This window comes from Giraffa tippelskirchi, chromosome 5 (genome assembly GCF_054371585.1).
Source record: "Giraffa tippelskirchi isolate mGirTip1 chromosome 5, T2T-mGirTip1v1.2.pri, whole genome shotgun sequence".
Classification (NCBI taxonomy): Eukaryota; Metazoa; Chordata; class Mammalia; order Artiodactyla; family Giraffidae; genus Giraffa; species Giraffa tippelskirchi.
This window is the reverse complement of record NC_137279.1, coordinates 97027717-97040655: the sequence shown is the minus strand read 5'-3', so window position 1 is coordinate 97040655 and position 12939 is coordinate 97027717. Positions and strand designations below refer to the sequence as shown.

The 12939-nt window shown below is 45.2% G+C and overlaps 1 protein-coding gene across 1 annotated transcript in view; it reads right to left on the bottom strand.

Moving 5' to 3' along the window:
* Positions 1–5476: 5476 nt before the first annotated feature.
* LOC145505242 (uncharacterized) overlaps positions 5477–12939 on the bottom strand; it is a 44587-nt gene continuing 37124 nt past the window's right edge. Inside the window, exons 4-6 of the mRNA XM_081486999.1 lie at positions 12509–12582; positions 10775–10941; positions 5477–10181 (exon numbers count right to left, since the gene is read on the bottom strand). Of these exons, the coding sequence (XP_081343125.1) occupies positions 6504–10181; positions 10775–10941; positions 12509–12582 (3919 nt within the window). The 3' untranslated portion in view covers positions 5477–6503. The remainder of the gene's footprint in view (positions 10182–10774; positions 10942–12508; positions 12583–12939) is intronic.

Genomic DNA, 12939 nt, shown 5'->3' with positions numbered 1-12939 from the left:
AGAAAATGATAACCTACTCAGAAATCTATCTCTTGGGTTAGTTCCAGATTATTGCATGTGACTGTCAGCTCTTTTACTAACAAGTAAACAAGTGCTTATTACATATTACACAGATCACTATCTTCAGCAGATTACAGTCCCAGTACACTTGCTGAACAAACTCATAATTAATATGACTGAATGAAAATATTAGCAATGTGTAGTTAGTGCAAAAGATGGAGCACAGATGGGTTTATATTTAACTAATGGCCACTGACTTTTAGTTTGAATGGAGCCAAGTTCCAGGACTTTGTTTCCTCAGAAAAGAGTGGGATTAATTAAATGCATATGTAAATTTCATAAACGAGAGGGGCAATAATTTTGGGTGGTAGTACTAGGGTCACAGAAAATGGGGGTAGGTTTAAGGTCTTCTCCCTCATTGAATAAACCTGGGACGATAAGAAGGTGCTCTGGAGGAATATGGGAAACAAATGAGAGATCAGTTCAGACTGGCTAGAAAGAAAAGAACTTTGATGCTGAAATTAGGGTCTGTTGATCACCTTCATCAGCTAATTCTTTTCCGTGTTTTCTGTTAGCTAAAGGTAGATGTTGGGATGAGGGATTATTTGAGTTGCTTTGAGAGTTACAGCTGAATAAGCCAAATGTTAGAATAAAAGTAATTTTTTTAGTCCTGAGAATAACCTTCCTGGTGGCTATTTCAGTCTCATAATTTGGAATATGAAACAGTGGAGGCCCAGACAACTTAAGTGGCTTGCAAGAGAACACGTGGATAGTAAAGTGAAGAAACAGACCAGAATGACTACTTCACCACTGTATGCATATTGCTTAGGATGCCTGGCACATAGGAAATGCTCGCTAAATATTTGTCCAATGAATAACTGAACGAACCCCAGGCTTCTGATTCCTTGTAGCAATCTTCCACTATACCATAGAAACTATGGCAGATTTACTTTAAAAAGAGTGTCTTTGAGCAACTGGGACCTAGTTGTACCTGTACAATGTCAAAGGATAAAGATTATCACAATATAGGTAGATTTCCCTAGAAACATAATCTCACTTTCCATGGTATGTTAGTTTTCTAGGGCTATTATCACAAAGTGCCAAAGACTGGGTGGCTTAACCAACAGAAATTTATTTTTTCAAAGTTATGGAAGCTAGAAGTAAAAAGTTAAGGTGTTAGTAGAGTTGATTTCTTCTGAGACCCATAAGGGAAGGATCTGTTCCTTATTTCTATCCTTGGCTTGTAGATGGCTATCTTCTTCCTATGTCTTTACATAATTTTCCCTTTGTCTATGTCCATTTTTCCCCATCTTATAGGACACTCAATATTCATGTTGGATTAAGGCCCCACCTATTGAAATCATTTTAATTTGATTACCATTTAAATACTATATATCCAAATATGGTTACATTCTAAGGCACTGAAGTTTAGGACTGCATCATTCCAACCTTTGGCGGGGGGGACATAATTCATAACACATGGAGACCAGTTTTTCCATCACACAGCATAATAAACCCTCAACCCCGTTTTCCAGCATCAGCCAAGGTGATGTTAATAGAGCTCCCAGTTCATAGTTAATAAGAGAGTCAATTCCTAGGCACGTTGATAAGAAGTCCAGGGTCCCTCAGGAGGAGAAAGGGGTCTGGGGCTCTCGAAGCAGAGATAGGGGTCTGGAATTCTCATGGAGGAGGCAAGGACAAACATCTCTTTTTCTCTACATTCCTTAGTCTAGTCACATAAAACGTTTTTTTTCTTTAAGCCAGGAACTGATGATTACACAACAAACAACTCAGTTTAAACTCTGTACTAAGGATTATGTAAAAACAATGTATCCTGCTTGAGGACAGTTTCTCCTTCCTGAAAACTTTCTGGCTAATCCTGTTGTCTTGAAATGTAATTATAGGAGTGGGTCTAGTAAGATCTTTACAACCTTGAGACATTCTTTTGATTTATTGTAATAACTAATTAAGAAGTATATAACTCCCTTAGCTAACACTAGCAAGGGGGGCATTCTCCATCTCCCTTCTGATGTCTATGTCAGAAGCTTTCTCCGTCCCTTTTTATACTTTAATACAACTTTGCTATACAAAAGCTCTTGAGTGATCAAGCCTGGTCCCTGGTCCCTGGTCCCGAAGTTAAATCTTCTTCGGAGTTCACAAATCCAAAGCTGTTCACCTTAAACTATCAGTTAAGCAGCCAGTTTCCCAAAAGCCTCAAGGCATATACATTATCCTGGTGAAGCAGGAGGGTTGCCTGCCAGCATGTTCTCCTGCCAGCATGCTAAAATAAGAGCCATAGGGCATAGGCTGAATGATTTCTTTTAAAGTACATGCTATTATAATTGTGATGAAACAATACTTTCTTCTTTGGAAATTGGCTCTTTCCTCATCTTGTGAAGTGCTGCAAGAAGTGTGAAGGACTTGGATTATTTTTATCATGGTTATTATGTTGAACTGTCACTTAGATGATGAGTGTATATTTCAGAAGTATCCTGGGATTGGGATTATAAGGAGGCTCTGGAATGAGTGTCCACTGAGAGGACCCTGGGGAAAGCCAGTGAGGCTCTTTCCAGGGTTTCTGTGAAGATTCTTAGTAAGTAAAAGCATACACTTAAGAGGAAAGTACTTTTGCAGTTAGAAATCATTTGAAAGAGACGGAGCTCCAAGATAGTACCAGGGGATTCCCAAGATTTGTCTTTAGTGGGCATCTGCTATTTGTGTTAAAGTGAGAGAGAAGCTCCTGCTCCTTGAAAAAATTGCCACCTTACTCTATCAGAATGATACTCAGGAGCCATAGGCTTAGCTTTCTTGTCTCCACCATTGACCAAAATGTTGTGTCTATCTTAGGCAATCCTCTCAACCATGACCCTCAAAATTAGAACTGATACTATCTTACATCAGCGCCTTAGATTTATTCCTAGTTACCAAGGTGTGAATATTAAATATAGATTCCAGCAGGTGGAACAGGGGTGTTTGGATCTTTAGTTGATAGTCTGATGCTTTTGGCCTGATTATTATTAAGCACCTTCTGACTTAGTCACCTCATGGATTGTGTTGCTTAAATCAAGAGGTCATTTAATTTTTGTATTGCCGAGCTGAAGTTTCAGGCCATTTTCTTCTATTGGCTCATCAGACGTTAGAGACCAAGAAGCTGCTGTGTTCTTAGAAGGAAATATTAACAAGTACTGGAAGCACCATTATTTGTCATGAGCAGTGAGTCACCACCAGAAAGTGTTACTAAAAGGTATGTGAGATCTGGCCACTTGCTGCTTAAAAGCCAATAAACAGGCCAGGTTGGTAGAAAGCAAAGTTTGCTTTTTTTCAGATTCTGGCAACTGGGGGTGGGGGTGGTGGACATCTGTCCAATGGCCGACTGCCCCCACTGGCAACCACTGGGGCAAGAACTTTTATAGACAGAAGTGAGGGGTGAGGGGAGTATATGCAGAACAGCACAGTTATCTCTGACAGTTATCTTCAAATTGACATTGATGGTCTGACCAGCATCATGCTGGTTGTTTTAGATATAGTTATCTTTAATTCCAGGATCCGTTTGTTTCCATTTCTTTGAGGCCAGTTGTCAGAATTGTGGCAGCTTATGTCATGGCTAAAGTCTGGTCATCATGTAGTTAACCTCTCCACCTGGTGGGGATTTTGGTATCTATAAGACAGCTTGCAAGATATGGCTCAGAATATTTTCTAAAGCCCTTGAGAAGGAATTAAAGGTCTTGACTATTCTTCAGTTCAGTCACTCAGTTGTGTCTGACTCTTTGTGACCCCATGGACTGTAGCATGCCAGGCTTCCCGGTCCATCACCAACTCCTGGAGGTTACTCAAACTTATGTTCATCCAGTGAGTGATGCCATCCAACCATCTCATCCTCTGCCATTTTCCTCCCACCTTCAGTCTTTCCCAGCATCAGGGTCTTTTCCAGTGAGTCAGTTCTTCGCATCAAGTGGCCAAAGTATTGGAGCTTCAGCTTCAGCACCAGTCGTTCCAATGAATATTCAGGACTGACTTCCTTTAGGATGGATTGGTTTGATCTCCCTGCAGTCCAAGTGACTCTCAAGAGTCTTCTTCAACACCAGAGTTCAAAAGCATTAATTCTTTGGCGCTCAGCTTTTTTTATAGTCCAACTCTCACATCCATACATGACTACTGGAAAAATCATAGCTTTGACTAGACAGACCTTTGTTGGCAAAGTAATGTCTCTGCTTTTTAATATGCTATCTAGGTTGGTCATAACTTTTCTTCCAAGGAGCAAGCATCTTTTAATTTCATGGTCTCAGTCACCATCTGCAATGATTTTGGAGCCCAAGAAAATAAAGTCTCTTACTGTTTCCATTGTTTCCCCATCTATTTGCGATGAAGTGATGGGACCAGATGCCATGATCTTAGTTTTCTGAATGTTAGTTTTAAGCCAACTTTTTCACTCTCCTCTTTCACTTTCATCAAGAGGCTCTTTAGTTCTTCTTCGATTTCTGCCATAAGGGTGGTGTCATCTGCATATCTGCAGTTATTGATATTTCTCCTGGCAACCTTGATTCCAGCTTGTGCTTCATCTAGCCCAGTGTTTCTCATGATGTACTCTGCATCAAGTTAAATAAGCAGGGTGACAATACACAGCCTTGACGTACTCCTTTCTGGATTTGGAAGCAGTCTGTTGTTCCATGTCCAGTTCTAACTGTTGCTTCTTGACCTCCATACAGATTTCTCAGGAGGCAGGTCAGGTGGTCTGGCATTCCCATCTTTTTAAGAATTTTCCACAGTTTGTTGTGATCCACACAGTCAAAGGCTTTGGCATAGTCAATAAAGCAGAAGTAGATGTTTTTCTGGAACTCTCTTGCTTTTTCTATGATTCAGTGGATGTTGGCAATTTGATCTCTGATTCCTCTGCCTTTTCTAAATCCACCTTGAACATCTGGAAGTTCTTGGTTCAGGTACTTTTGAAGCCTGGCTTGGAGGATTTTGTGCATTACTTTGCTGGCATGTGAGATGAGTGCAATTGTGCAGTAGTCTGAACATTCTTTGGCATTACCTTTCTTTGGGATTGGAATGAAAACTGACCTAATGACTACCTTATTATTATTTGGTCTCCTTTGACTGTTGTCCTTTGTTTCTATGTGTTCTCATTTCTCTGATTAAACTTCTTTGACTAAAGTTTTCCACAGACAAAAGGAAAGATATGGGGTGAAGGGCCATAGGGCCCTGCTCCATTTCAAAAGGACAAAGACAGCTGCAGAGTCAAGAATAAAAATACTTGGAAAAAGAATCCTAACTTGGGGTTAGAAATAATATAGCATTCACTCTAATAGAGAAAAAATGGTTGTGGAGAATAGTTTTTTTTTTTTTTTTTCTTTTTCACAAGTAGACATCAATAATAGTAACCAAATACCCTTAAATGACTGGAAAGTTATGTCAGTTCCCAGACCATTAAATCTTGAGTTATGGTTTGATGCACAGTTAAAACAGACAAAAATAATTGCCAAAATATTTATTATTAATTTTTTACACAGTCCAATTAACATGTCTCCAAGGTAGTATCAGTAGGCCTCAAAGGATTGTGGGCTGACAGGGCTTGTCAAAGGGCCTCTAGGGACTTGCCCCTCTGTCCACAAAACTTCCCTTTTCTCCACCCCCAAATGCTCTGTGATCTTTTGTTGGCTCTAGAGCAAGACAGATGTTTACAGAATGCTGAGCAGGTCCCTTCTCAGCTAAAATTAACAAAGGCAGTAACATTCTCAAGAGCATCCAAGGCTGGGGGAAAGGAACTGAATGCTACAGACTACAGCAGACATGGTTTTAAAGTTTGAGCTCTGGAGTTGTTTGAGAAACACCTTGCTTTTGCTTCATGATATTTTAAATATTTATGGAGTTAAGTGTAAAAGAAATTAATTCAAATTCCAAGTCTTACAGATATTTCTTCCAATTATGGGCTGAATTCACAGTGACGGTTTCTGGAGAAGCCATTCCTCCTGCACCATTCAGGGGTTCTTGGAAAAATTCAGTCCCCTTGCAGAATCTGTGCTAATTATGCCACAAAAAGTGGGAGGCTATTTGGAGATAAATATTAACATAATTTAGGCCCAGGAAGAAATATCAACTTGAACATAAAAAATATCTGAGCTCTCTACAAGATGGGTCAACAAATAAAAAAGCTGACCCATTCTTTTGAATCTCAAATGGACACAATATTTTTGTTACTTCTGAAAGCAATGAATGAACGTGTTCCCCAAACAAAATTCCTTAAACAAATTAAATGGCTTTTGTGTTTTTAAAAAATGCACACCACATCTGCACCAGAGAGCAAAGACACCCTAAAGCACTATTTAAGGAAGAATAAAAGGCAGAAGTACAAGGCACATGAAAAAGTATAGTTTAAGATTTTGTAAAAAAGAGTTATTCTAACACCAGAGTTTCCCCACAACCAGAGTCATTTGGTATTCAATGATTCTCATTTTCCATTGCTCGAAGCTTCCGCAGGTGTCGGGATTTGGCAGCATCTCTTAAGGGCGGTACTGAGATCTCTGCTCTTGGATGTACTCGTAGAGCGGGCTGGAGCGCACTGGGACACTGGCAAACTGCCGCTTGCCAGCCTCCAGGACCTGCCGGCGGCCCTTGTCTTCCTCCCACACTTGGCGGCGACTCTGCTGCACGTCGCGCTCTTGGCGACGCCTCTGCTCCTCCTGCTGCTGGCGGTGGAGCTGTTCTTCTTCCCGGAATTTCCTCTCCCGCTCCTGCCGGCGCCTCAGCTCTTCCTGCTCCTCACGGTGCAGCTGCTCTTCTTGCTCGAGGAACTTCCTTTCCTGCTCCTGGACGCGGCGCTTTTCTTCCTCTCGCTCGCGCTGGAGGCTCTGCTCTTCCTCGAGGAACTTCCTGTCTCTCTGCCTCTGACGTCTCTGATCTTCCTCTTGCTCGGCGCGCCTCAGTTGTTCCTCCTGGGAGAAGGCCCCCTCAAGTTCCTGACGGCGCAGCTGCTGTTCTTCCCTTTCTCGGAGGAGCTGTTCCTCTTCTCGGAACTTTCTGTCGCGCTCCTGGCGACGCTGCGGCTCGCGCTCCAGGCGGCGCAGCTGTTCCTCCCTTTCTCGCAGGAGGTGTTCCTCATGGAACTTCCTGTCGCGCTCCTGGCGGCGCAGCTGTTCTTCCCTTTCTTTCAGGAGCTGTTCCTCCTCACGGAACTTTCTGTCGCGTTCCTGGCGAAGTTGTGGCTCGCGCTCCTGGCGACGCAACTGTTCTGCCCTTTCTCTCAGGAGCTGTTCCTCCTCACGGAACTTTCTGTCGCGTTCCTGGCGGCGCAGTTCTTCTCTTTCCTGCAGGAGCTGTTCCTCCTCACGGAACTTTCTGTCGCGTTCCTGGCGGCGCAGCTGTTCTTCCCTTTCTTTCAGGAGCTGTGCCTCCTCACGGAACTTTCTGTCGCGTTCCTGGCGAAGTTGTGGCTCGCGCTCCTGGCGGCGCAGTTCTTCTCTTTCCTGCAGGAGCTGTTCCTCCTCTCGGAACTTTCTGTCGCGTTCCTGGCGAAGTTGTGGCTCGCGCTCCTGGCGGCGCAGTTCTTCTCTTTCCTGCAGGAGCTGTTCCTCCTCTAGGAACTTTCTGTCGCGCTCCTGGCGGCGCAGTTCTTCTCTTTCCTGAAGGAGCTGTTCTTCCTCACGGAACTTTCTGTCGCGTTCCTGGCGAAGCTGCGGCTCGCGCTCCTGGAGGCGCAGCTGTTCTTCCCTTTCTCGCAGGAGCTGTTCTTCGCGGAATTTTCTATTTCGTTCCTGGCGTAGCTGTTGCTCGCGTTCCAGGCGGCGCAGCTGCTGTTCCTCTTCGCGGAACTTTCTGTCGCGTTCCTGGCGGCGCAGTTGTTCTTCCCTTTCCTGCAGGAGCTGCTCTTCCTCACGGAATTTTCTGTCTCGTTGCTGGCGGCTCAGCTGTTCTTCTTCGCGGAATTTTCTGTCTCGCTCCTGGCGTAGCTGTTGCTCGCGTTCCAGGCGGCGCAGCTGCTGTTCCTCTTCGCGGAACTTTCTGTCTTCTTCCGGATAGCGTATTTTCTCCTCTCTTTCCCCTTTCAGTAGCTGCTCTTCCTCTCGGAATTTCCTGTCTCGCCTTTCGGTTTCCTTTTGCTGCTCTCGCTCCAGCAGTTGTTCAGCTGGGAATTGCCTGTCACGCTTTTGCCGGCTCCTCCTCTCTTGCTCGAGTTCTCTTTTCTCTTCTTGTTCATCCTGCAGGGGCCGCCTATCCTGCTGGAACTGACTCTCCCGCACCCGGGAATCATCCAGTTGCCGGCTCTTTTCTTTGTTCTCTTGGTGTTTGGAGTAAACCCTGTTATTACGAACTTCATTTTGGTGCTGATCCTCATCCCGGAATTGCCTCTTCCTGTCCAGGCGCTGCAGCTCCTCCTCCTCTAGCTGTCTCTCGAGCTCCTGGCGCCTCTTCTTCTCATATTCCTCTCTCTGCAGCTGCTGCTCCTCTCTGTGCAGTCGCTCTTCCTCCCGCAGCAGCTCCTCTTCCCGATATTGTCTTTCCCGCTCTTGGCGCCTCTTCTCTCTCTGCAGCTGCTCCTTCTCCCGTTGCAGCTCCACCTTCTCTAGATACTGTCTCTCGCGCCCCTGAAGCCTCTTCTCGCGTTCCTCTCTCAGCAGCTGCTTCTCTCTCTGCAGTCCCTCTTCCTGCCGCTGCAGCTCCTCCTTCTCAAGATACTGCCTCTCGTGCTCCTGGCGCCTCTTCTCACGTTCCTCTCTCTGCAGCTGCTCCTCTCTCTGCAACTGCTCCTCCTCCCGCAGCTCCACTTTCTCTAGATATTGCTTCTCGCGCTTCTGGCGCCTCTTCTCGCGTTCCTCCCTCAGCAGCTGCTCCTCTTCCTGCAGTCGCTCTTCCTCCCGCTGCAGCTCCTCCTTCTCGAGATATTGCCTCTCGCGCTCCTGGCGCCTCTTCTCGCGTTCCTCTCTCTGCAGCTGCTCTTCCTCCCGCAGCTCCACTTTTTCTAGATATTGCTTCTCTCGCTCCTGGCGCCTTCTGTTCTCGCGTTCCTCCCTCTGCACCCTCTCCTCCTCCCGCTGTAGTCGCTCTTCCTCCCGCTGCAGCTCCACTTCGCGATACTGCCTTTCTCGCTCCTGGCGCCTCTTCTCCCTCAGCAGCTGCTCCTCTTCAAGCCGCAGCTGCCCTTCCTCTCTCACCTGCTCCCGTTGAGCTGGCTTGGCGTACAGTGTGTAGCGGCGTCTCTGGCTTTCCTCCTCTAGTTGCCACCTCCAGTTTTGGTCGTAGCGCTCCTCTTCCTTGCGTCGTTGCCTCTCCTGATCTTCTTGGAGGCTCTGCACCTCCTCGCGGATCTGCTGCTCCTGCTGCCTCTCGAGCAGCTCCTGCTCCTGGCGGCGCCTCTGCTGCTCTTGCTTGCGGGGCCTGGAGTAGACTTTGCACTGACGGGCGTCGGCCTCACTTTCTAGCTGCCACTGACACCTCGGGGTGCGGCTCTCGCCCCGCTCACTGCTCTCTTCCTGCGCCGCCTCCTCTTGCTCGCGCCTTAGCTGCTGCTCCCGTTTTTCCTGCTCCTCGCGCCGCAGCTCCTGCTCCCGCCTCTCCTGCTCCAAGAGCCGCTCCTCTCGCTCGCGCCTCTGCCTTTGCAGCTGCTGCTCTTCCTCCAGACGCTCCCTCTTGAGCTCCTGAGTCTCCCGCCTTTGGAGCTGCCCTTCTTCCTGGCGCTCACGCAGCTCTCCTCTTTGCCGCTGTTGCTGTTCGACCTGGAGGCGCTGTCGCTCCCGTTGCTCTTGCCTCTCGAGCCTTTGCTCTCGGTTCAGAAGCTCCTCCGGCCCCCGACCCTTGGACCTTTGCTGCAGCTCTTCCTTTTCACCACACTTTTCTTGTTCTCGCCTTTGCAGCCTCTGCTCAAGTCTTTCTTGCTTCTCCCTCAGCTCCTCTTCCTCAGCGAGCTCCTCCAGTTCCTGCCTCTTCAGCCTGCGTTCTTCTAGTTTTCTGTCCTGTTGCTCGAATCTCCTTTGGTCTTCCCTCCTGCGATCTTGTAACGGGGTTCCCTTTCCCTCACACTTGGCTTCCTTCTCATTTAGCCCCGAGGCCTGGCCGAGAGCGTAATAACAAGCTGCAGCCACTTTGAAAACGATCGCGAGGAATTCATGGAAATCGATTAGCCCGTCACGGTCGCGATCCTGAAGTTCCAGGACCAGGTCTACCGTTTCTGGGTCGTGTGGTCTCTGAAAAAGAAATCAAAACTTTTGCAATGTACTATTTACAGGTAGTAAACTTCCACACACACACACTGTATGTTTTATAATATACTGGTACTCAAAAGACATTAAGAACAATTAGAAAAACACTCAGTGTGTATGGAGCCTTGTCCGCATGTAAAACGTGAACAACCTAATTTTAAAGTATACATTCGTTGGAAATTTTTGCATCGTATAATTTAATGCTGATCAAAAGAGCACAAGTTATAGCTGGGTAAATAAGAATGAATTCATCCTCAAGAGAGAAGGCAGTGGAAATTTATGAGGATTTGCAGCAGCCATTTCTGTCTGAAATAGCCAGTATGCCGATTTGATTTTTACCCATGTTTGAAAACAGAACAAAACATTTGCAGAAATGCCATTTTACTAGAGAAGAGCCTGATTAAATAATTAAGTAACAAATTAATTACCTTCAGACTCAGAAATGAATGGGAAATATGGTATAGAACTGTCATGGCAATAAATGAATATAAAGTCACCATTCCTTGCTCTGGTCTCCTAAGAAGAAATTTCATAGCTCTAAATCAGTAGAGAAATTTCCTTTTCTTGTTATTTCTTACCCGAAGGATATCTCCAAATTCCCTCTCAAGGAGATTCTTCAGGTCTTTCTTGCTTAGTGTTGTCCCATCACAATCATGTGAGGCATATTGATTGAAAATTTTAGTGATATTAAAGATGCTCCTCAGAAGTGGAGACATTTTTTTTCTTTTTTCAAGTTCAAGTAAACCTAGAACAATAAAATAGGATTCAGAATCAAACTCTGTTTTTGATCTTGGGGAGGCTTTCTCCATAGTTTCAGGCAGATCCCTAAATAATTTGACTTTACCAAAGTATTTTCAGCTGGGGCTTTCAAAGCATTTTATCTTTGACTATGGCTCAGTTGGTAAAGAATCTGCCTGCAACACAGGAGACCCTGGTTCGATCCCTGGGTGGGGAAGATCCCCTGGAGAAGGAAATGGCAACCCACTCCAGTACTCTTGCCTGGAGAATTACATGGACTAAGGAGCCAGGCAGGCTGCAGTCCATGGGATCACAAGGCTTCGGACACGACTGTGTGACTGACTTTCACTTTCACGTAGTGCTTATAAAAGGGAAGAGAGATCCTGAAAAATTTCAATCCAGGGACGTATCTTCAGGCTATCCTGTAGTTAGCTTTTGATTTTCTACACAGTTTGTATTATCCATATCCTTTCTCTTTCTTCCTATTCCCTAGTATTTTTCAAATCAGACAGTGACGATTGTAGAATTTAGATTTGGTATGTTGCTACTCATAAGAATTTTCCTCTAAAATTGAGCAAAGAGGCTAGGTGAAAACCAAAAGGTGAAGGATCTTAAAATGGATAAGTAAACCTAATTGTACCAGCAAAACATTTGGTGGTAACTGGAACAATAAAAAGGGAATGTGGATTATTTCCTGACTTTATATAGTCCTTTAGAGATCTAGAAGTATAATTCGTAAGTCACCAGCTCTTAAGTACTACTTCCTAGTCAAAGGTGGTATTGTAATATTTAGATATATTAATGCAGGAAACACGGAGAAGGCAATGGCACCCCACTCCAGTACTCTTGCCTGGAAAATCCCATGGACGGAGGAGTCTGGTAGGCTACAGTCCACGGGGTTGCTAAGAGTCGGACGACTGAGCGACTTCACTTTGACTTTTCCCTTTTATGCAACGGAGAAGGAAATAGCAACCCACTCCAGTATTCTTGCCTGGAGAATCCCAGGGACGTCGGAGCCTGGTGGGCTGCCGTCTATGGGGTCACACAGAGTTGGGCATGACTAAAGCGACTTGGCAGCAATGCAGAAAACAAAGTTCATGTTGTTAGCCTTAATTCATATGTATGACAAGTATTCAATCATTGTAAGTTTCTGTTAGGTGCTTTGTGACTGGCTGCCAGATTCGGTGAGTCAATCTGAACCTGGAAAGCTGGCTTCTTTAGTGGCTTCTCAACTTAAATACCTCAGGTGCCATAACCACACGAACATAGTCCATATTGGGTAGAAGCAATATAAAAAAGAGAACTGAGGGCTGGCAAACTTTTGAGAGAGCAGTTTTTAGGAAGTTGAGCCACATCAGTCATATGACCATCCTCCATCCCCTGATATGCAAACAAACTTACAGAGTTAAGTGCTCCATAGAAAGATGGCATGGAGTTAGTAGGAATTAGGTATATCTGTAAGATACTGATGCCATCTGTCACATAGACCCTCCTTAACTCCCCCCCCAACATCTACAACAGCTGGAAAATGAAAAATCATACAGAAGAACATGATCCCACCGAATGGGACTTACCCACTTCACCAGAGGAAGAGGTCAAGTGCTCGCTGACACTGCTGGCAGGTGTACTGAATAGCTGGGAGCTGGGCCTTTTATAGAGGTTTTAATTGTGCCCTGAAGAGCAACTTAGGAAGGAGACACCCACTCTGTGGGATGGCCTGATTCATTCCTATGCAAGCCCAGCTCCACCTCTGTCTCCACGAATGACTTGTTTATCTTGCTATTTGCTCACGTAGCTCTTTGGCACGAGGTTCACAGACCTTTCCTCCTGACTGAGTACTGGCTCCACCTAACATGAAAGGATAGAATATTTGGCAGAATCTCTAATTTTCCTTAATTGTTAAAATTAAATAAAGAAACTCATGTTCAGAATCTTAGTTAATTGCAATTTCATTACAAAGTAGTGACCTGTAAACCATTTACTTTATAAAAGATAAATTCTAGGC